This window comes from Harpia harpyja, chromosome 11 (assembly GCF_026419915.1).
Source record: "Harpia harpyja isolate bHarHar1 chromosome 11, bHarHar1 primary haplotype, whole genome shotgun sequence".
Taxonomy (NCBI): Eukaryota; Metazoa; Chordata; class Aves; order Accipitriformes; family Accipitridae; genus Harpia; species Harpia harpyja.
This window is the reverse complement of record NC_068950.1, coordinates 8496351-8519308: the sequence shown is the minus strand read 5'-3', so window position 1 is coordinate 8519308 and position 22958 is coordinate 8496351. Positions and strand designations below refer to the sequence as shown.

Below are 22958 nucleotides of genomic sequence, written 5' to 3'. Positions count from 1 at the left end.
CAGTTGTAGAACAAGCTATTTGGTCACTACGTGCAAGCCATGATTTCTCTTATGACTGAGGTTTGAAATATGGCAAGAGGTAGTCACTTTGTTTCCAACTTCCCAGTTTTGACAAAAAAGAACTGTTAACAGTACTTTGTTGATCTGCTGAAGCTAAAACTTCCTTTTGTTCTTCAATCTGTAGTTAGCAGTTGTCTATCATCAGTAAGTTTCAGAGTTGATGCAGAAAAAATCTGAAGTGCAATCACAGCCTTGGCACAACTGACTGCTTTTCCCTCCCTCCCTCTCTCTCTCTCCCCCCCTATACAAAAGCAACTTCAGTAGTTTCCAAATCATCCCTTTAAAATAGTCTACTTAGAATTGTTTTTGAAACAACAGTAGTTGTTAAGGCTCTTCTGTAAAGTACAGGAAATCCTCTATGACTCTCTCTTAATAGCAACATGGTCAAAATGAGAATCTTGTAGTTGACTTTCATAGCCTTCAATGACAGGAACTTAACGCAATAATTAAAGTTATTTAGGTCACTGCTGTAATTTCTTTTCATCCCCTCAGACTATTCTCCTTTTCTCCTCTACATTGTGTATCCTTGCATCTAGTTTACTGCAGTGGTTGACTGTCTCTAAGTTTGTATTTCTGCAAGGGCACCCAATGAATTACTGCTGCAGTGAAGCAGTGCATGATGATAAGTAGTAGCTTCGATGTACTTGTTAAGAGTTGTGTAAGAGCTTTTTGTCCAGTTTTGGTTAAGACAGAACATGCAGTGGCTTTTTTTTCTGTCACTTGGTGATATCAAGCACTCAGGACCAGGTTTTGTAGTTCTTTGGGTTTGTATGCATTTTTGGTAAGGTAATTTCTTAAGCAACATCACTATCTTCAGCCTAGGACACAGGAGTGACTTGTACACAGGCTTTTCTGAATGTTTGCTGCCCTGCCAAACTGCTGAAAAGACTGAAGAGGTGTGAGTGTTCAGTAGTACCCCCAGCAAGTTTTGAAAATGGGTCATAGCATATAAACAGTTTAATTTCTGGAAAAATATTTAAAAAAACAAACAAACAAAAAAAACCCAAAACAAACCCGAGCCCAGTACAGCACTGTAGTTAGTAATCTGCTGTAATAGCGCAGTTCATCTTCTTTCCCACTTATTACCTAAAGCTCAGTTCTGTCATCCTCCAGTTTCCTGGATTGCATTTGTAGGTTTATTGGTTGGTTGTTTTAAGGATTCTTCTTTCAACTCAGCTTCTAAAGCAGAAATCAGTTTTACTAATTTCTAAAAACAGTATGGGTATTTCCAGTTACTTGCTGAAATTTTCTTAGGAGTGATATGTCAAAATCTGAATGTGAAAATTTACAGACCACACTAGTAAATATTCTCTGGTACACTACTTCCAAGGCTTGAATAAAAGTCAAGTGTGCATTACATATGGAAATGTTACAAAGATTTGTAAGATTGCTAGCAGAATTGAACACCAGTGATAAATAAAATCGCATCCCCCTCTGGTGGCAAAGCAGCAGAGCACACAGGTACGCAGTCGATTCTGAAATCTCTTGCTGCAGTTAAACCATCTTCGAGTTGGGAGCCTAACCTGTGAGAACCACTTCTTGTGCTATGTTAGGATGCTAAATGATCTTGTTCAGGCTGCGCTCAGCAGCCACTACAGTTCTGGCACTGCCAAAGAATGTGAGAGGGGGACTGGGGACAGTGACTTGCTTAATTTTTAATTACATATAAATGACAATTAATAGGCATAAACAGATGCTGGTTTAAGCAGAACTCTATATTTCTATGCAAAACCAGAATCAGAAGAGTCCTTCACTTCTAGTCAGACATCAGAATTTGTCAAACACTTCAGTAATGAGCATCCTTAATTTGTCAAACCAGAATAAATCAACAGAGGAAAAAGCAAAGAGATATAAGGACTAAAACATTCTATCTTTAAGATATTTTTTGAAGGACCAGTGGTTAAATTTAACTGGAATCTTTAAAGGCCATTTCCATAATACATCGCTGCAGTCCTTTATCAATTATTTTAACTATGCTGGTCCTAAACACATTTCTCTCTTCAATGAATTTCTCGAAAAGGTAGATACCACCGCCAACCCCAAAATAATGTGCTTTGCTTGCCAAATACACACGGCCATTTTTATCCAAGAGCTGAGCCAGGGTATCATGCAAAGCACTGTAGTAGTCAGGATTATAGATGGTCTCAGAGGTGAGAATTATATCGTACTTTGAAAAGGGTTTGTTGCTGCTTAACAGGAGCCAGCTGACTTCAGACCACTCCCCAGAGAAAAACCTGCATTTGGTGAGCACATCAGGTAAGCACTCTGCGTTCCTGGGCCTCTTCGAAGGAGGCTTGCTAGTTGTTCTGTTGTCTCCACTGCCCATCCTGCTGCCTTTGTTTGTACAGTTAGCCACCGCGTTAGGCAAGGTTATTTCATCAATCACTGTGCTGTTGTAGTCCTGAAAATGGACTTTTTCAGCTTTACCCCTTAAAGCAACTATTCCCAGCAGTCCAGCCCCGCAGCCAAGATCCAATACAGTCTTGTTGGTAAACTGTATTTTGGCCTCAGAAAAGTAGTCTATGAGATCAAAGGTGCATTCCCAGATTTTCAGTCCTCCCTCATAGACTCCTGGAATGAGGTCAGAGTGAGAAGAAACGCTTTTGGACACGATGCCTTCTCTGTCGGCTCCATCCAAACACATCATTTCCACTACAGACATCTTGATGTAATACAGGCCTGATACTGTTTCCATCACTTTATTTTCCAATACTTTGTCGAGATCTTCGGGTATGCTGTGCTCTTTGGCAGCTTTAAAGCAGAACTTTGTCTTTGACAGCATTTCCTCTTGGTGCTTCTCAGTTCCCAGCCTCGGGCTGGGGTCTGCTGCTGTATCAGGGGTTTGCTTGCTCTTTTCTATGGAGTCCAGCTTGCGTTTTGGAAAGCACATCTTGTCATGAGCCTCTGGTTCACTGCTTTCATTTTCATCAATACAAAAATTAAATCGAAAAGCCATTTTCAGGAATAACAGTAAAAAAAAAAAAAGTCAGCTTGATTTATTACAGCCAGTAACACTCATCTAAGAGTGATGCTGATACAAAGATTTATTTTTTTCTTCTTTTTTTTTTTTGTAGAGGATGTTTTTATGTAGTTATCGCTACGGGGAAGAGTGCTTTGCAGGTAGGATATCAGATGTTTTGCCAATTAAACAGGAGAATTGCTTCTGGAAATAGAATAAATAGTTTTACATATCATTAATTGCTAAACATTAGCACAAACAAACCGTGTAATTGTAGCATCCTAATTTTCATTAAAAAACCCCCCACCCAACCACCTTCTAAACATTTAAATTCACGACAAGACAGTGTTACAAGTGACCACATCTCTCGCGTAATGTACGTACGTGCAGGGAAATTAGGGTAGCTACTTATTCCGGTAAAACTCGCCTTTCAAACCACGCAAAAACAACGCGCACAGAGGCTGTTAAGGCCCAGCTTCCCTTCCCCTGCACCTCAGCTAGAAGCACGCAGGCCGGACAAGGGGATCCGGTCCCGGTTTACCCTCCCCGGTGCTCGTACCAACCCCCGGTTACCGGTCGCGGTCGCCCTCCGCTTCTCCCACGTGGAGCGCCTGCCCCTTCCGCTTCGTTAAGCGCATGCGCGCCCCGCAGTGAAAAAGGGGCGCGGAGGCTGCTGGGATAGCGGAGGTAACTTTTTCCCGCCGCTGCCTGGCCGTGAGGTGAACACAGCCGGCGCCATGTCCCAAACAGATCCTGAGCTGCTCCTGCAAGAGCTGGGAGGTTGGGACTGGGACCTTTGCCGCCGGGAACTGCCCGCCGTCCTGCCCCGGCTTCTTATATCCTTCCCGGGAGGGCGGTTCGGCTGCTGGGTGGCTGTGGGGAGGCACCCCGAAATGGCCGGGGGGTGGGGGTGGGGGGGTGTTCCTCCTTCAGCATTGCACTGTTCAAGCAAATAAATCCGTGGGAGGGGAAGCGGGGCAGCCTTTGTAAGGGACTGACAAAGGACGGAAAAGCTGAGTGCCGGGTATTTCACTGGAAATGAGTACAGCCTTTCGCTGAAATAAAAGATTGACGGTAGAAAATAGCGTGCGGTTCACTTAGCGCTGTAGATAACGCCCCCCAGCCCCCCCCCCCCCCCCCCCCAACCCAACCAAACAAAAAAACCCCAAGACTTACTCTCCCGATACATTGTAGAAATGCTTGTGCTGATTGTGCGGGTACTGAGGTATATCTGCCTGCATTGGTTATGGAGCATCCCTGCCAATTTCATATGATGGATGAAGTGTACATGGGAGAGTGTGAGAGAAGTCACTGTGATTTCTGCAGATGCGTTAAAGATAACCTTTATGGCAGAATGAGCTTGAGTTTCTTTAACATTTTTACTCTATGTATCAAGAGTCTGAAGACTGGACTGAGCATATTCGTAAGTAGTGACCAAGAAGTACCTCTTCTTCCTATGGATCATTGTATTGCAATTGCATTATAAATTCTGCACTACTTAAAAATACTTATGCTGTAACTAGTGACTTTCACAGTCTTCAGCAATCCTGCTGGACTTTGCACATTACACAAATTGCATGTTGAATAAGCTTTATAAAAGCCCATAAAGAAGCTATGCATGGAAGGCTGCTTTTTCCTTCCCGCTACTTCTGATTTTTAGGTACTTGAAAGAAGGGTGCTTTTTATCTTGTATTTTATTGTCTTTTTGGCCATTATCTTACAGTTGGCAAAACTCTTGTAATGCGTGATGGCAATAAGAAAATAAGGCTGATACGTAACTGTTGAGGAGTCTTGCTAACATTCACTGTTAAGTTGCATATTAGTGTCAATGAGCACATTAAATGTGCAACTATTTGCAGTTTGGAATATGGAAAATTCTAGTTCCATGGGCAAACAATTGTGCTCAACCTTCAACTAAGTGTAGTCAGGTGTGGTGCTATTATTGATGGGTTTATGCATGTTGGAGCTGTTATCGTTACTTGATTTTTCAGATAATGCCTATGTGGCAAATGTTATGTTGCCTCTCAAAATCAAATACCTGATCTATTTCTGCTTGAGGCAGTTCTTTGTTTCATCTGGTAGGTTGCTACATATTTCTGATAATCACACCTTGTTTTTCTGTAATGTTTAAATGTCTTGCTTTCCAGGTGTTTTGAGGATCCTGACTGAAATGTTTTTGCCCCATATCAGCCTTGCAGATTTGGAACAAACTTTTTTCTCAAAAGTATTACCTAAGGTATGACAGCTTCAATTAAGTATGGAATTTTCAGTCAGTCCAGTGCTAAAACGTGCTTAGAATGCAGTGATTCTTTTTTGGGGTCACACAATATAATTATTGTTTTGGATACAAAACTCAAAATTAAAATTTTACCCTTTAAAAGTTTTAACAGTTTTGTGTTGGATTGTTTCTGTGATTGTTCCCATTCTTTATAGAGAGGAGAGGATGGAACATACAATGTTCTGCTTTCTATAGTCAGTAATGGAATTGGTTTTTATTTCTTTTTGAGAAGATTGGGCTTTTTATAAAATGGCTAAGTTGGAGAATTTTCACAGAGGTAGCCTCTCAGGACAAATAAACTGAAGAACCCAATACTCATATATCATGAATAAATGTTGTGAAATTTGTGAATAATATAGTGAATGAACTTTTAGACCATACTGGCTTAACGTATGTTCTCTTTTTTTGATTAAATGATGGAGAATTTTGTGCTGTAGTTGTATTAAAATTCTTCAGTGCTTGCATTTTAACTGAAGTAAAGCAGTGCCAAATTACTGATTTAAGTTTGAGGCCTCAGCTTCTACGTTTTAAGAAGCCAGTAGAAATGGTGACTTGATTTCCATTTCCCTTATTTTAAGTCCTGTGGCAAATTTTGGAGATTACAAGAAAAATGCCTCATAACAGGCATATCCTGAACAAAGTTTACTGTACCATACCAGTTTATGTAGTATCCTGCATGTGCCTGGAAGCACCTCATGTCTTTGCAGTCTCAGCAGTAACACTCATCAAATAACCAAGGAGCTCAACCAAAGTAGACATTATTGTTGTTTGTATGTCATAGACTTTTTTTTTTATGTATTCAAAATGTTAATGATCATTCTCCAACAAAAAACCCCACATTTCCAAACACAAAATGAAAATCCTTTTAAAATGATGTGGTTTTAACCAAGTAAAAATCTTTGGTAGAATGAGGTATATATTTAAAGTGAATTAGCTGGGAAGATTGTTTTACTAACAGATTTTAGAAAAAGTAACAGCTACTATAGCTTCTGTCTATAATTTGGGAAATCATAAGACAGTTTTTGCTTCTTGATATATCATGCTTTATGATTCAAATGCTAGAAAGCGTTGTTTTTCTCCTGTGAGTTATCTCAGTAGCCCATTACTCCATGCCAAGGAAGCAAGCAAATATAGAATGGTGTTACTATTTGCCTGTGTACGTTTATAAATAAAATATTTAAGTTTTGTTTTGTTCTGACAGACTCTACAGTTATTTGATAACTTGATGTATGAATTATCCAGTGAGGCCAAAGGATTAACCAGCCAGAATATGGAGTTATGCAGCACTGTCAGGAATATTCTACAGGCAAGTCCTGTGTTTACATTATTCTTTCATTTTACTTGAACAATTAAGAGGTTTTTAGAATATTTTTGCCAGCTACATGTTAACCAGGTGTACTTTGATCTTCATTTGCAGTTGAAGTTCAATTAACATTTTGTGAATGATTTTATCTAGCATGTGATGCTAATCATATAATTTAAAAAAAAGTCAAATTCTGCTTAAGTTCCTAATGCTAATGGAATGTGATTCTCTATGTTTAATGAGTGAATCTGGCACCTGTTTATACAGTCACTTAATTCTGAGTTTTAGTTTTTTTTCTAATTGAGAACAGTAGTCAAAAGAAATATGAACCTTTCAAAGAGTATATGGTATTGGAGAAAAGCTCTGGAATTGCTTGATATTATTTTATGGAGCTTCATTCATCTTTTAACAAGCTGCTTATTTATGCAAATAGCAGTGAAGTTTAAATGCCATAAAAATCTAGGTGCAATTCAGCTAAGAAAAGATGCTTTTGAAATTATTGCAGGAGTGAAAAACATTGATTGTTGTTGTTTATTCTTGCTTTAAGACTATGGTGCAACTGTTGGAAACTCTGACTGGTTGTGTACGATACGTCTGCACACTGCAAGAGTGTGTGCCTCTGGAGAGTATCCGCACCCTTCCATCCTCGGTTCTTTATGTAATAAAGAACACGTTTACACACTGCAAGGTAGGTTTGTGTTAGGAGAAAAATTCTTATACTGGTTGGCTTTTAGGAAACACTCATTTTGTAAGAAGATCCTATTCTGAAATAAAGTTGTCAAATTATATTTTTTTTAATTTAAATTTAGTTGTTAAATAGTTTACAGAATGTACTTAGTGCACAAGTACAAAGATGATTTTTCAGCTGTCTGCCCAGCAAATCTGACCTGGTAGTGAGAGGCGCAGACTGTGCTATTTCCATATTTTCCATCAGTGTCAATGGAATATTTTGCTTATGAATGTAGGCTCTCTGTGACATCTGTGCACTTCTGATAGCTGTGGTATTTTCAGAGCTACAAATGATTACCAAAATGGTGCTACTTACCTTATTTCTATGCAAGTTCCAAAGTGGATTGAAAGTTGAGATTAGGGTCTTTATGTTGGTTACAATGAGTAAAGTGTATCAGTTTCAGATCTGGATTTTCAGATGCAACAGTAATTCCCTCTAGAGCAGTCAAAAAAAAAAAAAGGAGGTTATCATAAGGACACAATAGCTTTTGGTTGGCCTTCATTTTCACTTTTCGATTTGTCTGTCTTGTGGGAATGTTTACATCAGTTTTCCATGTCAGGACTCGAACTCAGGTGCCATACCTTTATCTAACAATTCTAATTTGAAAGTATCGGGAAATATTTGGAATGCTACTTCCTTTGTTGCTAACATTGTACTGTTTTATTCAGAAATATGATCTTAGGTTCATACATTGAGGCCTAATCCAAAGCCCACTAAATTCTCTAGAGCCAGGCAGACTTCATTAGTTGTTGATGATGCTGCAGGTGAACAGCATTTTATATTTAGCAAATGGGTTGGTAGCAGAAGCTACAGATCTGGCTGTGTATTCACTTAAAGTAGGTATGTCTGTGCTTTGTTCTTTTTTCCAGTGAAATGTATGGCAATGCTCTCAGTATTTTCAGCATGTGAGAAATCAGGCTGTGATTCCTGAAATTTTTTTTTTTTTTTTAAAAGCTCTTCTACCCCATTTCCTACAGGACAGTGAATCAGTGTACTGTGGGCATCTGCACTTGATTTCTGACCTCCTACAAGCTATGTTCAAGGAAACTTACTCTCTTCAGAAGCAGCTGATGGAACTACTCGATGTGATTTCCATGGGCTCTGCTTCTACTGAAGATAATATCACAGATATGGTGTCAGGTATATGTGGATCTAACACTTCTTTTAGTCTTGCTCAGTCTTTTTTTCTATAGAGAGTCTGTCTGAATTTTTAAAACAGGGTTCTGAGCATGTTCAGTGCCTGCTGTCTTGACCAGCCTTTCAGAAGGCAGCATTTTGAAGTTTGAAATATTTCCATTTTTCTCCTGAAACATTCTCTGTGGGATGGGGCATGTTGTGTAGGCTTGTAAGAAAGGGGCAGCACTGAGCCATTTTCCTGATTCAGTGTCAAGTAGTGGTATTCTGTAGTGCTTGTGATTGCTGCTGTTTTCCTAGGAGAGTACCATAGCTGTGAATTCATGAATCTGATTTAACTCAGTTGTTGCTGTTATTATTTCCTCGTTAGTAATCCACACTGTGCTGGAGATATGCTCTGTCATTTCCAGTATGGATCATGCTCTTCACGCCAATACATGGAAGTTCATAATCAAGTATGTCATTTAACTCTTTGGATTTTATTGTAATACAAACAGACTGTAATTTTAAATAACCAGTGTTTCAATAGCTTTATGTTCAAAGTTTCAAATAAAATTGAGATTGGAGAATTCAATTTAGCTATTTAGCTAGTAAGTAAATTTAGAAATTTAATTTAGAAATTTAGCTAGTAAGTAGTATTAAAGGCACTGTCAGTGAAGGTAGTCAGGAATCTTGCATGAAAAGTAATAGAAGCTTGACTTTGTATTACAATGCAGAATAAAATTTGAAACACTGTTGCCTGAATAAATAATCTTAAGAGGTCTAACCTGCAATTTTGTAGGTGTTTTTGGCTTGAGTTGTGCTATCTTGTGCTTTCATCCTGCTTCTCCTCTGTGTTTCAGTTGTGGCTATGAAGAGGGTTGTTCTCTCTAAATTTCGGGTTTCGGTATACATGGATATTGCACCAATTAGTGTTGTATAAAAGCCTAAATAGAAGAATTAGTTATTTGGATTTGTACTAACTCATTGCATGATCACTTCTGACAATTAAATATCTGATTCTTGTCTTTTAGGCAAAGCCTGAAGCATCATTCTCTGCTGCAGTGCCATCTGAAACACAGTGACATCCTCAGTGGCCTGTGCAAGGACACTCTTCTTTCTTTTCACTCCTGTTTGCAACTGGCTGAGCAAATGAAGATGTCAGACATACAGGTGAATTAAAAAGCTCCCAAAGCTGCTGTTGAACTTGAGGAGGATAAATGTGCTGTATTATTGCTTGAAGTGGTTTGGGGTTTGTTTTTTTGGTTGTTTTGGGGTTTTTTTTGGTTTGGGTTTTTTTTTTTTTAATTCATGTGGTAGGCAGAATACCTTGTTCTTTTGAAACCACCTGAAAATGAGGCCCATAACTTTGTTTAGATTGGGGATGTTTCAGTGAGGCACTGAAAATTAGTTTCCGCCATGCTCTATGGGAATTCTTTTTATTTCCTAAACTGACAATATCCCAAGCTCAATCAAAAGATAACATTTCAACTCTGAATATTGCTATAAAAATGTTGAGGCATACTGAAAACTTTTGAAGTTTTTCCCCCATAGCTGCAGAGTCTGTGGAGAATCAAGTTTGAAATAGGTTTTGAACATTGTTAGCAATCTAACTTTCTTTTTTATTGTAATTACTCTGTATCTTAAGTTTTAGAACTGCTTTTTTTGAACAGGAGGGCACTGACCTCAGGCTGTTCCAGAAGACAGTCAAACTGTGCAGGTTCTTTGCTAATTCCCTTGTACACTACACCAAGGTAGGTTTTAATACTTGAATTCTTTTTAATTTTAATACTTGAATGTTAGTATTAAATGTAAGCCTCTAGTCTGCAAATGGAATAATTTTATACTGCATAATATCTTAACAGTTTATGACTATACCATATGCGTGGTATAATTAACATCCATGCATAACCTGCTTGTAGTTTTTCCACCTGTATATACTCACAAGCCTGAGCAGGATTACTGCTGTGATTTAACTGAAAACCAAACAAGAATAATAAGCTGTTACAAGCAATGTCACTGAGGAGTTGGTAGGAGAGGTCTAGTCCTTACAGGCAGGCTTGAGTCAATGCAATAGTAACTTTATCTGGAAGAATTAAGCAGATGACACCAATTGCCAAGTTTTCAGAATTGTTGCTCATTTCAACAATTGAAAATGATGTGGCATTAATACGAAGAAATGCCCGCTCACTGTTGTTAGCCCTGACACTAACTTCCTGCTCTTTTCCTGGCCCTTTCATTTTGTTGCTCTGTTTTATTTTTCTCATTATTAAAAGAGATGATGTAAATCTACCCATTTTAAGAATGTATGTGAAAAAATTTTGCTCTCTAGGAACAGCAGTAACAGTGCATTCTGCATCTGTTCTGTCCCATGGGGTAAAAGCAGGGAAATGATTTGTTATTGTTGTTGATTTTTTTTTTTTTGTTGGCACAAAATGAATAGCATTGCAACAGGATGAAACAGCCTTACAGCACATATGAGACCACTTCAGATTTTTGCAGCTCTCTATGGCTATTACAACTGTACTTACCAATTTTTTTAAATAAGCCTATAAATGTAATTGAATGTATATACATATACATATGTATATTTACATGTACAAATGTAAATGAATTGTATATACAAAACATATACATGTAGTGTAATTAATCTTAGGAATACTTTGTTTACTCTTTGCTTTGCACTTGCTTTGTGATGTGGATTATTAGAACTTAACCAATTTTTGCAGTGTGGTACTTTACACACCAATATAGCAGAACAGAAAGAAAGTGTATTTAATCATGTATTTTATATTAAAAGTACCATTCAACATTAATGGCTTTTGCAGGAATTTCTTTCTTTCTTCTCTGATTCATGTTCTCAGTTACATCAGCTCTTTCTTCAGATATACAGGTAAGTGAAGTACAAATAATTGATTATTGATAGCATCTTAATAACATCTCCATATTGCATTCTTAGTTACAGGTATTTTGAGATGTAAAAATACAGTTCTTGTTCCAGAGCTGTTGCTTTCTTTTTTCATGCACAGAAATCTAAAATATTTTTTAGTAAATTGGGCATTTTTGTGTGATGCTAGTTACCTTAACCTCATTCTTGATCAGTGCTGCGAGTGTCCGATACTGACAAACCACTAACTTTGTTGCAATTACTTACGTCAATGTTTCTTAACAAGTTTTGTGTAGAATATGCAGATTGATTGTCTTGGACACTGGGTCTATTTATGCAAGTTCATTTGTTCCTAATATCAAAATTCCTGAAGGTACGATTTGCCCTTTGGTCACCTTGCAATGAAGCAGTTAGGCAGAGTTAAAACAGAGCAACCCAGCAGTGTACCTTCCACTTTGAAATAAATGGTAGCATGATGTTATTCAAATTGTGCAGAGTCAAGGTAATTCGGAATTACCATTCCCTAATAATTCATTTCTGTTTCATATATAAATAAACAGCCATATGCTCTTTTTTTTTCTGTCTTAAATTCTAGTGAAAGAAAAAATCCAAGACTAAAGGCAGGTGACAGCAGCAACATTTGATAGATTGTTTCTACTGTAAGACAAAGTATGGAAACATTTGTCCTAAAGGGAGAGAGGATCAGAAACAGAGTATCCTGGAATTTTTCATAGCTTTACTGTTGTGTTTATAATCTTGTAAAATCTCACAAAAGGACTCTCTAGTTGTCCCAGAAGCAAACATTTTTTTAATGTTATGCTCGTAAAGCATAACAGCCTGCAAGCATCTTATCATACTTCTTTCAAAAGTTTTGTTCCATTTTCTGCAATAGCGGGGAAAGAATAGGCGAAAGTGGACTTTATAATGGAGGGCTGATTTCAGCCATTCTTTTGGAATTGAAACCAGGTTCTGTGGCGAGATTCGTGCATGACTTCACTACATGTTTCACTGCAAGACCGGGTGGATATTTTTTTACAAGTTTCCTCTTCTAACTTCACTTACCTTGTAGATCTTTCTCAAGTGGAAGGTTGTAAACTTTTATTCACTCAGCAAAACTGAGCAGGATTTTTGTGTAGGAAGGTAGCATTTTAACAGTCACTTTATAAGCTGCAAGAGTACGTGGTTTTCATTTCATGATCTCTTTTGCTTTATTCTTATATCAATTCTTTCTTTTATTGCCCAGGGTTTTTTTCTCTTCAAAGAAATTGTGGTACCCTTTTATTAGTATCATGTGTTAAATTAGTACTGTCAAATTGTGTATACAGGTGTTCTCTTGGCTTTTCATTGCTTAACTTTTTTTGTGATTCAGTATATTTCTTCTTATATATGTTATGTATTTTACATGCATTTTCCTTGAACTTGTAAGGTTTTCTTTCAATGTTTAGTAAACTATTGGATTGTGATGCTTAGTTTAAAGGCTGAATGCAGAGTTGTAATTCTCAGGCTATAATAGATATTCTAAAATGGGGAACCTTTTCTGTCTTTTATTTCACAATAACAAGGAAATAATGAATTTACCTTTTTGTAGTTCTTTTGAAAAGTGATGTTACTGAAAATGCTACTGAGAATATTTAACTTTTTTTTTGTCTCCCCTCAGCAAATTTCCTCCCAGTCTCTATGCTCCAGAGATCTCAGAAGTTCATCGAGATGAAATATCTCGGGTTTTTCTTGTGACTCTGGACCCTCTCATCAACCAGCTTCTTCCCTTTAGCCCTTTTATGGAGCAAGTGTTAAGTGAAAAGTTAGGTGGGTTTAAAATACAGCTACCACTGCTATAGTACTATGTAAGCATCTCTAAGGGATCAGGATTGATATTTTGACTTTCTGGACCACAAGCAATGTTCTGTACTGCTTGTCTGTAATTTGTTTGTAAGTACTATGATATAGCCAGTTGCATGCTAACTTAGATGAATTCTGTAACAGATAGTTCATGTTGCTGTTGAATGCATCTTTTCTGAAGTACTCGCAATAATTTCAATATTAATCTGATTAACAAATCCTATCAATTCTGCTGTTTTCAATAATTTCAATCCACATTTGTTACAAACTTTCAAAGTAGGCTGACATTTTTCTGCTGTTCTGTTGGTGGGGGAAGACAGCTATTTTTTCCTAAATTAAGTATTTTCTGTGAAAAGTAGAATGCCTTCAAACTGGAAAATGATCAGCTTTTTATTATAACATGACCCTGTCCCCAATTTCTGCCCTGACCAACATGTCATAATTCTGAGATAGCTGGCTGACTTCTTTCCCACATGCGTACTCTGGCCTTGTGGTTATCCTGACACACTTAGAAGAAAACTTTGTTTTCAGTGTTTGAGGCATCCAGGGCTTTCAAGCAGACTGGAAGCATGAGGCATCCAGATTGTAACTCCTTTGCAGCATCTTGCAGTGACAGTTCAGAACTGGAATATTTTAGATTTTACCTGATATAGTCATTGCATTTATTTTTCACATCAAACACAATGTTCATGTTGAAATGTTCCTTTTTTCCCAGCTGTGTCTATAAGTGATTTTTGATTGTTTTGACTGGGAACTTTTATGTTTCACCAGTTGTTCATTGTTTGTCACTTGCTTAAAAGCCAGTTTACACATATGAGATATTTACTAGGGCAGCCAGCATCACGTGTAAAAAAAACCACTTCTACAGGTCTCCCTCCTGAGCAGCAGCTGCCCCAGTGTCTCATCCTGATTACCATAATGGACAAGCTGTCCTCTCAGCCTGAAGAAGTGCAAACTCTCTGGAACACAGGAAAAAGGTACTAAAAAGGTTTTTGTTGTAGTTCTTCCCCACAGCGATCGGTCTATACAGGCAAACAGCTCAGCAGCTGGGGTTTCCCTTGCAACCAAGTTGTAAAATTTGTCAGACTCTATGGATTTACATCGTTATGCTGAGAAAAACAGGATCTGATGTTCAGTGCTTCAGGAGTGAAGGATACAGAGCCAGAGATGTTTGTTTTTTCAGGAAAGGAATGGTATTTAGAGTACTTCCAGGATAAGAAGAGAGATATGTATGTAATTTGTGGATACTTCAGTAAGTTAAAATCTTGCATTTTTATGCCTGAACCCTCTAATAATCACCTGAATTTGTAAGAGAGGAAGGTAGTCAGGAACGTAAATCTAGTGTAAAAGCACTGAAGTTATTGCTGTTGTTTCTGGTCAAAGACAAAGATTCTGTAGTACAGATGTTGCTTGCAGGATTTGCATATCTGTAACCCAACTGTTTTTCATTTTCTTTTTTTTTTTTCCTCCCCCCTTCTTTGTTTTTCTTTTACCCTTGCAGCCTGTCTTTGTTTTCAGCTCTCTTCTTCAGTTTCCAGCAATGTGCTGGCGAGCTTTCTCTCCCTGTTTATTTGCCAGAGGTGATCAGTACAGGACAGCCAGCAGTTCCCATCACCCTTTATCACTATGTCTGTGTCCACCTGTGCTCCTTCATTGCTTCCACACTCCCATCACACTTTCCTCAGCTGGTAAGATTGTTTTTTGCTTATCATCTCTTCAGCTGTTGTGATGCATAGGTGCTCTTTAAAAAAGAATGAGTTCTTTCTAATGATCCAGCTCTAAAGAGATGCTTAGCTATGAAGTGGTTCTGTAGAAAGCAGCCGTGATAGAGTTACATGACTGGAGTTCAGTTATACAGCAAATGTCACTTGTGGGAAAGGGGAAAATAAAGCTGCATACAAGTTCTTGACAACCTCCGTGGTTTTTGCCCTCTTTGGGAGGGGGGGAGGTCAAGTTATTCTAAAAGTTCAGTGCTTGCTTTTATGCAGCATTCAATTTGTATTAAATTTACCTGATTTTGTTAGTCTATACTATGAAGTAATAAAGTGGCATTTATTATTTAGAGTAGATTACATTGTTGCGATTCCAGCTAAGAACATACCATAAAATGGTAATAAGCAAGTTTTTCTACTTCAGAGGAGTATTCTGGGCTTTGATTAATGTTATATAATGTTTTAAAAGCTTTTCACTTTTTACCGCACATAGACAAAAGAACCTCTAGATAAATGTAAACCTTTATAAAGTTAAGAGCTGTCATAAAAATTACAACCCTAATTTAGGTGGTTTTTTTTTTTCTGAATGCTACATTCCTCTTTCAGGTAAAATTTGTGTTCATAAAAGAGGAAGAGGTTTTATTCTGTTTTTGGTAAGCTGCCAATAAAGCTGGCAAGAAAATTGGCAATACCTTGGTTTAAAAAAATAATAATTTTTTTTCATAAAAGTTGCCTTGCGAAGAAGGAATGCACATGATGAAATGTTTTGAAAAGTGAAGGATCCTCAGCCCATTGAAATGAATGTACATGTACATTGAAAGTATGCAAAACTAAACATTTAGCTGCTTGCTTGATGGTGTAGCTGAATATAGAGTATGAAAATGAGTTCTTAAAACATTTTAAATTGGATAAGCTGAAAATCTTATTAGGTTTTATGTTAATTAGTGGAGTAAAAATAGTAGGCCTGAAGTCTGTTTCTGCATGAATTTACATATACATTTTCTCCTTAGGAGTATGCTCTGCTGGATGCCGTGCTGAGTTCTAGTATGATCACATCTCTGCTAGCAATGGACTCGTGGTGCTTCCTTGCCCGGTAAGATGTTTTTATTACAGGTCAAGCAGGATTTTCACAGATCCAGTTAGTTCTGTTGTTGTACATAATTCCTTGAGTGAGATTTTTTTAAAGACAAAATTATGCCAGAATTGGATTCTTTTCAGATACAGAGCATGTTTTGAAAATTAGGAGCAGAAATGGCTTAGCCAGTTTTACGTTCATGCAAGAAAGGGGAACATACCTTTTCTATTATTTAATAATTGTTTTCTGGAATGGTTCTCTCAAGTAAGTTGTGTCTGTGCATATCAAGTTTAAATATGTTAAAGGAAATGGCCATCTCTCAGACAAGATTTGTAATATTTAGTCTGTAAAAGAGTATGAAGTACAGACTCACAATCTTCTGTCTCTCTCATTCCAGCTATGGAACAGCTGAACTGTGCGCTCACCATGTTGTTGTGATCGCCCACTTGGTAAGAACCAGTGATGTTTGCAATTTGGCACCAGTTTTAATCCTAGTTCTACTGGCAAACTTTCTAAATGACCAAAGACAAGAATTTAATTTTTTTCCAAATCCAAATGGAACTATTTTAATTCTTCAAATTGAGTTACTAATTAGCAAAAGCAGTACGGTGAAAATATATAACAATATGCCTAGTATTTCCAACATGTCCTGCATTGTTTTATTTAAAGTGTTACTGCTGTGATCCCACATAGCAATTCTCAGAACATTCTGTACAGAATTCATTTGCTGAGTGGTGATTTTTTTCCTTAATTTAATTAGATGCATTATCCTAATTCAGATAAAGTCTTGGCCCAGTGACTGTTACCAGGTCTCTGCCTTGGGTGTTCTGCTGAGGCGTATGCTGTTCTTGATGGCTCCAGATCATCAGGCAAGTATAGCACCAGCACCTTTTGTCTTTAGTAGAAGAGATCTGAATCAGTGGCCTGTGTTAAAATATCATCTTTCAGTTCTTCAGAAATGATAAGATGTTGGATGCTCGCTTGCTGTACTTGATATTGTACTTCTTATTACTTTGTTGTAGTGGATCCTAATTTATGCAGATGTGCTCTTTAAAACAAGAAAGTCACATACACCTTTCCAAGAGTGGTCTTACTGAACGGCAATGAAGTCTGTCCTTTGATTAAGTATGAAAACGGCACATCTCCCAGATTTGCTGAAACTGTATGTCCTGTCATTGCATCTGCAACTGGTATTCATGAGTGTTCTCATGTCACCAGATATAAAGAGAAGTATCCTTCCCTGTCAGTGCCTCTCTCTATACCTCGGAGAGGCTAAAGCTCTTTCTTCTACTTGCTAGGGCCATTGCTTCAAGCAGCTGAAAGAATAAGTTGCTTAATCATTCTGATGTCCTATATGTGACAAGGGAGGTGGCAGTTCTAGAAGGTTATATAAATAGGTGATTTTATTTAAACGAAAGGTTTTACGCAATTTTTTTCATGTAATATTTCTAAAGCAAATTAGTAGTGCATTTTGGTTTCTCACCTTTCTGAGAGATTATCAGATTGTCTTGTGGTCTATTTAGTTCTTATTAATTTTTCTTTGCAGGTAGAATTTGCTCATAAGTTTCACCCAGAAGAGGTGGAGAACTTGGCTGTATGGCAGCACATATCCCTCAAGGCCCTGAATCCTGATCTTAGGAAACGAGTGGCCTGTCAGCTCTGTGTGGCAGGGCTCGCACAGTGCAGGCGATGGCTGAACAGCAGGCGTGCTTTAGGAGAGCTCCAACCTGTGGTAAAGGAGATTTCGTTCTCTTCGTAAAAATGTGTGAACTCTGGATTTCCAAGCTATAAGGATTCTGTTGCTGTCACCTCAATTCTATTCTGTGCGTTGCACAGATTTTTTCCGTGCCTAATTGGCATATGCATGAGCAAGAACTCTTATTTTAATGTTTTCTTCTAGTACACAGCACCATAGGACCCTCTACTCCGAGGGTGACAGTGGGGGTCTTGTGATTTACAAGTTATTCTGGTGGTTGTTTGTTCTCTGGGTGAGCAGATGTATTTTTCTTTAGAATTTCTCATTTATACTATGTCATACAATTACTTTTAAGTTTTAAAGTTCTGGCTGTTTTTACACGGCATCAAATGTGAAAGATGCTCACTGGTCTCTTTGGCGAAGGAGTGTGAGAAAACAGAGGCTTCCACATGAAGGATCTGCTGCCAGCTTTCACCTGCCAATGCAGCTAATGACTGCAGCACCGTGTGAAACTCACAGAAGTAACGGATGGTTTCCTTGCTTTGGAAGCTTTATTGGCCAGTGGCCTGGTGGATTAGCTGTACTGTACAGCTGACAAAGCACACTGGGCTTCTTGCCATCTTGTATCATTTTAGATGTTTAATATGAGCCTGGGGTTTTGGTTTGTTTTACGTGTAGGTTTCTTTGGTTTTACTTAGACATTTTTTCCTACTAGAATACTGCCCTTTCTGTCCTGCTGGTTGCCTGCAATTTTGCTGGTGATGCTCTGGAGGCAGAACTTCAGGCATCTGTCTTGGGAGTGCTTGGTCAGTTCTGGGCTTTTCTCCAGGCTCAGCAGGTAAGGGAATTTGCGGCTGCAATAGTGAAAGCACCATGTTTTTGAGAGGATAGTGCTGTTTCATCATGTGTTTGTTACTAAGTTGTTTTACCTCGATTGGACCATTTCTGTAAAGCACAGTTTAACTGTGCTGCCCATCTGCTGTCAGCTAGTTTATGTAATTTGGCAGGCACGTGCTCTGTGAAGTGGAGTTTGAATTTTCCTGAATGTTACATATATGGCTCCTTGTTACTCCATCTTTTACTCAGTGTCAGATTCAGACTTGCTTAAGGAGAAGTCTGAAATACCTCATTCTGATTCATACCAGTTACAAATTTGGCCTATTTTAAATGTTCATTAGCATGTGAACAAAACTCGTGGTGATTTAATTAGCACATAGCTTAGCACATGAAAACCCAATGAGCCAGTAACCTTCCTCCCATATTTGAGAACAAGGGGGTAAGGTGATTCCCTTGCGACTGTATACCTGTTCATGTCTGCAGTTGCAGTAAAGGAAAAGGATTGTCATGGTTCTTACTCCAGATTAAAAAAGGAAGTTTGAGAGTAGGGGTGAAGAAGAGCCAACAATGTGCCCCTTCAGAGCTCTCTTCCAACCTCAGCCATTCTGTGAAGACATTTGGCAACTGGGAAGTGCAAAGAAATAGTTCAGATAACCTTTAGCTGCTTATTTTAGTGAGTAGAAGGAGGAGATGAGGGATAAGAAATATTCTTAACAAAAAATCAAAGTAAAGGGTCTTGTAAAATATGACTACCTAGAAATATTGATATGACTATTTTAATACTTTCTTCTGCTGCTTATGATGTGTTGGTTTATGTGTGTGAAGTTAGGCTAAGAATTTTGGAACACTACTGTAGCTTTAAATTCTTTAAGTAGTTATTCCATAAGCTAAAATGCAATGTTACTACTATCTTGTGATTTGTTGAAGGTCTCAGATGAGCCATGTCTCCAGCAGACACTGTGTTTATTACTTCACCTTTTGGAATTTTTTATCCAAGCATTAGATGCTCAACTGATTACTCAGGTAAAAAAACAAAAGAAAACCTTCTTATGAATAATTTACTTCATGAAAACCAAGTTCTCTGTGATTTACTGAATCTCCAATGAGTTATTTCATGGTCTGGCCTTCTCTTAACACATGGAGGTTCCTAATTTTATTTCTTCCTTTATTACTTTCCTGGTCTTTAAACCAAGTATATGGCACTTTGGTTAACAATGCTTTTGAGAATCCCATTACTGTGTAAGGTAATTGAGATACATGGATATGCTATAGAGCATGTGCATTTCTTTCTAAAATGCACACTGCAGCTTTATCCTAGCCAGTTTTATTCAAGGTGTAGCATACTTCCTTCTGTTTTCAGTCCAGTTTTCTAAAATCAATGTCCTCAGATTTAAAGGTGAGACAGAACAGTTTTCACCTGCAAACTGTTTGATGTAGCTTTGCTGGGGTTTGTTTTCTGCAGGTATTTGCATTGCAGTCTTCCCTTTTCCAATTGGATCCCCCAGATCATGTTCGTCTAGCAATGGTGGATTTTCTCTCTTCTATGGGAAAGGTGTTTATACCACAAGAAGCACAGGTAAATATAATTGTGGCCTTAGTGAAATAGTCTTCAGTCTTTTGATGAAAAGATATGCTATTTATTTAAATATAAAGTTAAAGGATCAAGTTCATTAAATATATACAGGAGTGCCAGGGCATAATCATCTTGGAGGATTATTAATGGTCTATGGCAGTTTTATTTTTCATTGAGACATGCTGAGTGCATGCAAGATGCTTGGTTTATTCATTTGCTTGTTGCTTCTCACCAGTTAGAAAGGACTGATATTTGAACCTCCAAGAAGAAAGAACAGAACATGTCACCTCCTTTACAGTGTGGGGTTTTTTTCTTTTTTTTTTTGCCAGACAGGGCAGTAGCACTCTTGCATTTCACAAACCTGTCCCTTGACCTTAGAGCGATTCTTTAATAATAAATCATGATGGTAAGATATGCACAACTAACTCTGTGGAACTGATAGATATTTGTTCCTCTTTCAGAGGCAAGTTGTACCCCAGTTGTCGTGTTTGTTTGCTTTGCTGCTAGCTGACCAGACCTGGCTGATTCATCAGCACGCGTTGGAGGCATTCACACATTTTGCAGAGGTAAGCATAGCAGAACTCTGGATGCATGTGTTTGGCACTGTTAACTTTCATTGTACAGAAATTCTTCTGTCTTAAATGTTTGCTGCTCTTCACTGACTGATTTGGATCTCAGTATTACAGATGCTATTGCACATCAAAAGTAATGAGGGCTAATGCAGTTGTAAGTTATGTCAGGAGCTAGAAGTGAAGGAAGATTAAGCATTGGTTGCAACAGGGAAGGGACTGTCACAGAAACATTTTTTACTTTGTTTATTCCTTTGTTAATATGAATGTACTAAACAATTATTACTCAACAATTTTGACAGGAAACAAGCCATGAAGATGTTGTTCCTCAGTGCCTTAATTCTGAAGAAACTAAGAACAAAGTTGTTAGTTTTCTGGCTAAGGTATGTATGTTATCGAACCGTTTTACTGCTTTCTTAGTTGATGTTGTACACATCCATTATAAGCAGTACGTGGTCGATGTTGACACCTGCATTATCTGTATGGCAATTAAATAAGTAAGTTTAAAATAAATTGTTCTGTTAACTGGGATCTGGTTGAACTTTTCTACTTCCTTTAATCAGCAGAATTAACAACTGCCATTCCTATGCATGCTGCTCTTAGAGTACTTCCCAACTTTGATATAAATGCTTTGCTTTTCCCTCCTTGAACAAAATAAATGGTTAAATGGCAGTTATTGTAAGCAGAGAAGTTATCTGTTAAAAGACAGGGATTTCATTATTTGGTTTGTGTGATTTCCTTTCCCGTTTCTCTTGGATCAGTTTCTGAAAGCTAAATGGATATGTATGAAACGCCTTAGTCCTTTTTGTATGTTAGAAAAATTTTTCTAAGAGCAGATGGCTATTCGTGCAGAACATAGACAAGGGGAAAGGGGGGGCATTTATCATGCTGTAACCTAATGCAGGGCTATCTGGACGAGCAGTTTTTGACAAGCAGATAATTAGCAAAAGAACCGATAGTCAGTCATGCTACACCGAAGTTGTAGATAACTTCAATCTCTTGCTCAGAAGAGTGTGTGAGAAATTAGATTCACTTTGAACCGCACATCAAGATCTCTCCGCCCTCCCCTTTGTTCTGGCATATAAATTGAGCCTATGAAGGTTGGTAATGCTGCCTTGGTTTAATTACCTCTCCTGTGGCTTTCTCCCTAGACGAGGCAAGTAGAAGAGACAGCAGAAGCACGAATAGAACGCATGAAGCAAGAAAGGATGACCTGCAGTGCACAGTTTATGAAAATGGATGGAGAACTGGAGTCAACAGGAGAGGTATGTGCACTGCTTTAAACTACCTATCTGGGCTCTGTTGTCGATTTCTGTCAGTTCTGGGAAGTATCTAAAGATGTTCAAGATGGTCTTGCTGTCCTCCCATGTTCTAAGAAAAAAAGGTCGTGTGCACTCCTGCCCCTTAATACTATACCTGAATGCTCTGTACTGCCTGCCAGCCAGCAAGAACTCGCACAAGGCAAGGGAGTCTCTTGCAGCTCTTCTCCATCAGGGGTTTTCTTGCATTTGGATGAAGACTGATCATTTATGTAGAGCATTATAAATGATGTCTCATGTTTACTTAAATCTGCAGCCTCTGGCAAAAAGAGCATGTCACCCACCCTCTGAGGAGCAGTATAAGTCAGCAGTAGGCACGATGGAGGGGGCAGTGGAGGCTGTGAAGCTGCTGCTCCGGAAAGGGTCACCCCCTGCTTGGCTTGCAGTGAAACTGGAGGCTCTACATACAGCTATAGCTGTCCTCAGAGACAGTGTACGGTAAGGTGCTCAGCAGGTTTTAGAGACAATAAAACAGCTCAGCTCCCTGTTCTGAGGGAAGAGATGCCTTTGTACCATGATTGCTGGAGAAGAAAGAACTGTGACACAGGGGATGCTCTACTGTACTGCTGGATCTCAGTTAATGTGCCAAAATGAACTGAGGTGTGAGATGTTGGCCCATCTTTCATAATAACTGGGTGGAAGGACTGATATTTTAATGGACACTGTTGTGCATGAGCTGTCCTTATGTATACTGCAAATGTATAGCTTGCTCTTCTAAGCTACTGCATGGTGATAAACATTTCATGAGATTGTATTTTGAATACTAAGATGTTTGAATCTGTTGTAGAAGTAACAGTTACCTTCGTTCCTGTCACATACAGGTGACCAGAGTAGGCGTTTTTATCTTAATTTTAAAATACACTCAAGCATAACAATTTAAGGCTCTATACTGTTCTCTGAACATACCTCTGCTGCTGGTTCCACTCCATGCATATCTTTTAAAAATAATCTTTATTGGTCACAGTTAAGAGCAGAAAGAATGCAGTGCTTAAGCAGTTTGCGTTCAGT

General features: G+C 38.2%; 2 protein-coding genes and 1 long non-coding RNA gene across 6 annotated transcripts; 1 reads left to right on the top strand and 2 right to left on the bottom strand.

Annotated features, from left to right (window-relative positions):
* Window positions 1-1757: 1757 nt before the first annotated feature.
* METTL18 (methyltransferase like 18) lies at window positions 1758-3708 on the bottom strand. Of its 3 annotated transcripts, none has more exons than XM_052800323.1 (2): window positions 3404-3708; window positions 1758-3223 (listed from the first exon to the last, which is right to left on the bottom strand). In XM_052800323.1, exon 2 carries the CDS (start codon window positions 3014-3016, stop codon window positions 1967-1969), a length of 1050 nt encoding a protein of 349 aa, XP_052656283.1. In that variant the 5' UTR covers window positions 3017-3223; window positions 3404-3708; the 3' UTR covers window positions 1758-1966. The 3 variants fall into 3 exon arrangements, with proteins under 3 accessions (XP_052656283.1, XP_052656284.1, XP_052656285.1); XM_052800324.1 differs by having other exon boundaries at window positions 3583-3708; XM_052800325.1 differs by having other exon boundaries at window positions 3593-3708.
* On the top strand, window positions 3684-22837 carry FIRRM (FIGNL1 interacting regulator of recombination and mitosis). Of its 2 annotated transcripts, XM_052800321.1 has the most exons (24): window positions 3684-3855; window positions 4403-4442; window positions 5167-5255; window positions 6499-6603; window positions 7148-7288; window positions 8308-8470; window positions 8835-8919; window positions 9478-9616; window positions 10117-10197; window positions 11272-11336; window positions 12988-13136; window positions 14038-14146; window positions 14671-14857; window positions 15892-15974; window positions 16354-16405; window positions 16736-16825; window positions 17503-17688; window positions 18368-18490; window positions 19417-19512; window positions 19952-20065; window positions 20524-20628; window positions 20934-21014; window positions 21783-21896; window positions 22207-22837. In XM_052800321.1, the coding sequence occupies exons 1-24, from the start codon at window positions 3757-3759 to the stop codon at window positions 22390-22392; spliced, it is 2682 nt and encodes an 893-aa protein (XP_052656281.1). In that variant the 5' UTR covers window positions 3684-3756; the 3' UTR covers window positions 22393-22837. The 2 variants fall into 2 exon arrangements, with proteins under 2 accessions (XP_052656281.1, XP_052656280.1); XM_052800320.1 differs by lacking the exons at window positions 3684-3855; window positions 4403-4442; window positions 5167-5255; window positions 6499-6603 and having other exon boundaries at window positions 7128-7288; window positions 16736-16829; window positions 17507-17688.
* On the bottom strand, window positions 20105-20634 carry LOC128147608 (uncharacterized). The gene is made up of 2 exons (XR_008237058.1): window positions 20407-20634; window positions 20105-20286 (listed from the first exon to the last, which is right to left on the bottom strand). It is a non-coding gene; the product is annotated as an uncharacterized LOC128147608 (long non-coding RNA).
* Window positions 22838-22958: the final 121 nt, after the last annotated feature.

What these genes read in the sequence shown, in the direction of transcription:
- METTL18 (XM_052800323.1), bottom strand. Translation starts at nt 3,016, where the DNA reads ATGGCTTTTCGATTTAATTTTTGTATTGATGAAAATGAAAGCAGTGAA.
- FIRRM (XM_052800321.1), top strand. Translation starts at nt 3,757, where the DNA reads ATGTCCCAAACAGATCCTGAGCTGCTCCTGCAAGAGCTGGGAGGTTGG. An exon ending in TCTCAAAAGTATTACCTAAG is followed by an intron (nt 5,256 to 6,498) that starts GTATGACAGCTT and finishes TTGTTCTGACAG; the next exon opens with ACTCTACAGTTATTTGATAA. An exon ending in ACATGGAAGTTCATAATCAA is followed by an intron (nt 8,920 to 9,477) that starts GTATGTCATTTA and finishes CTTGTCTTTTAG; the next exon opens with GCAAAGCCTGAAGCATCATT.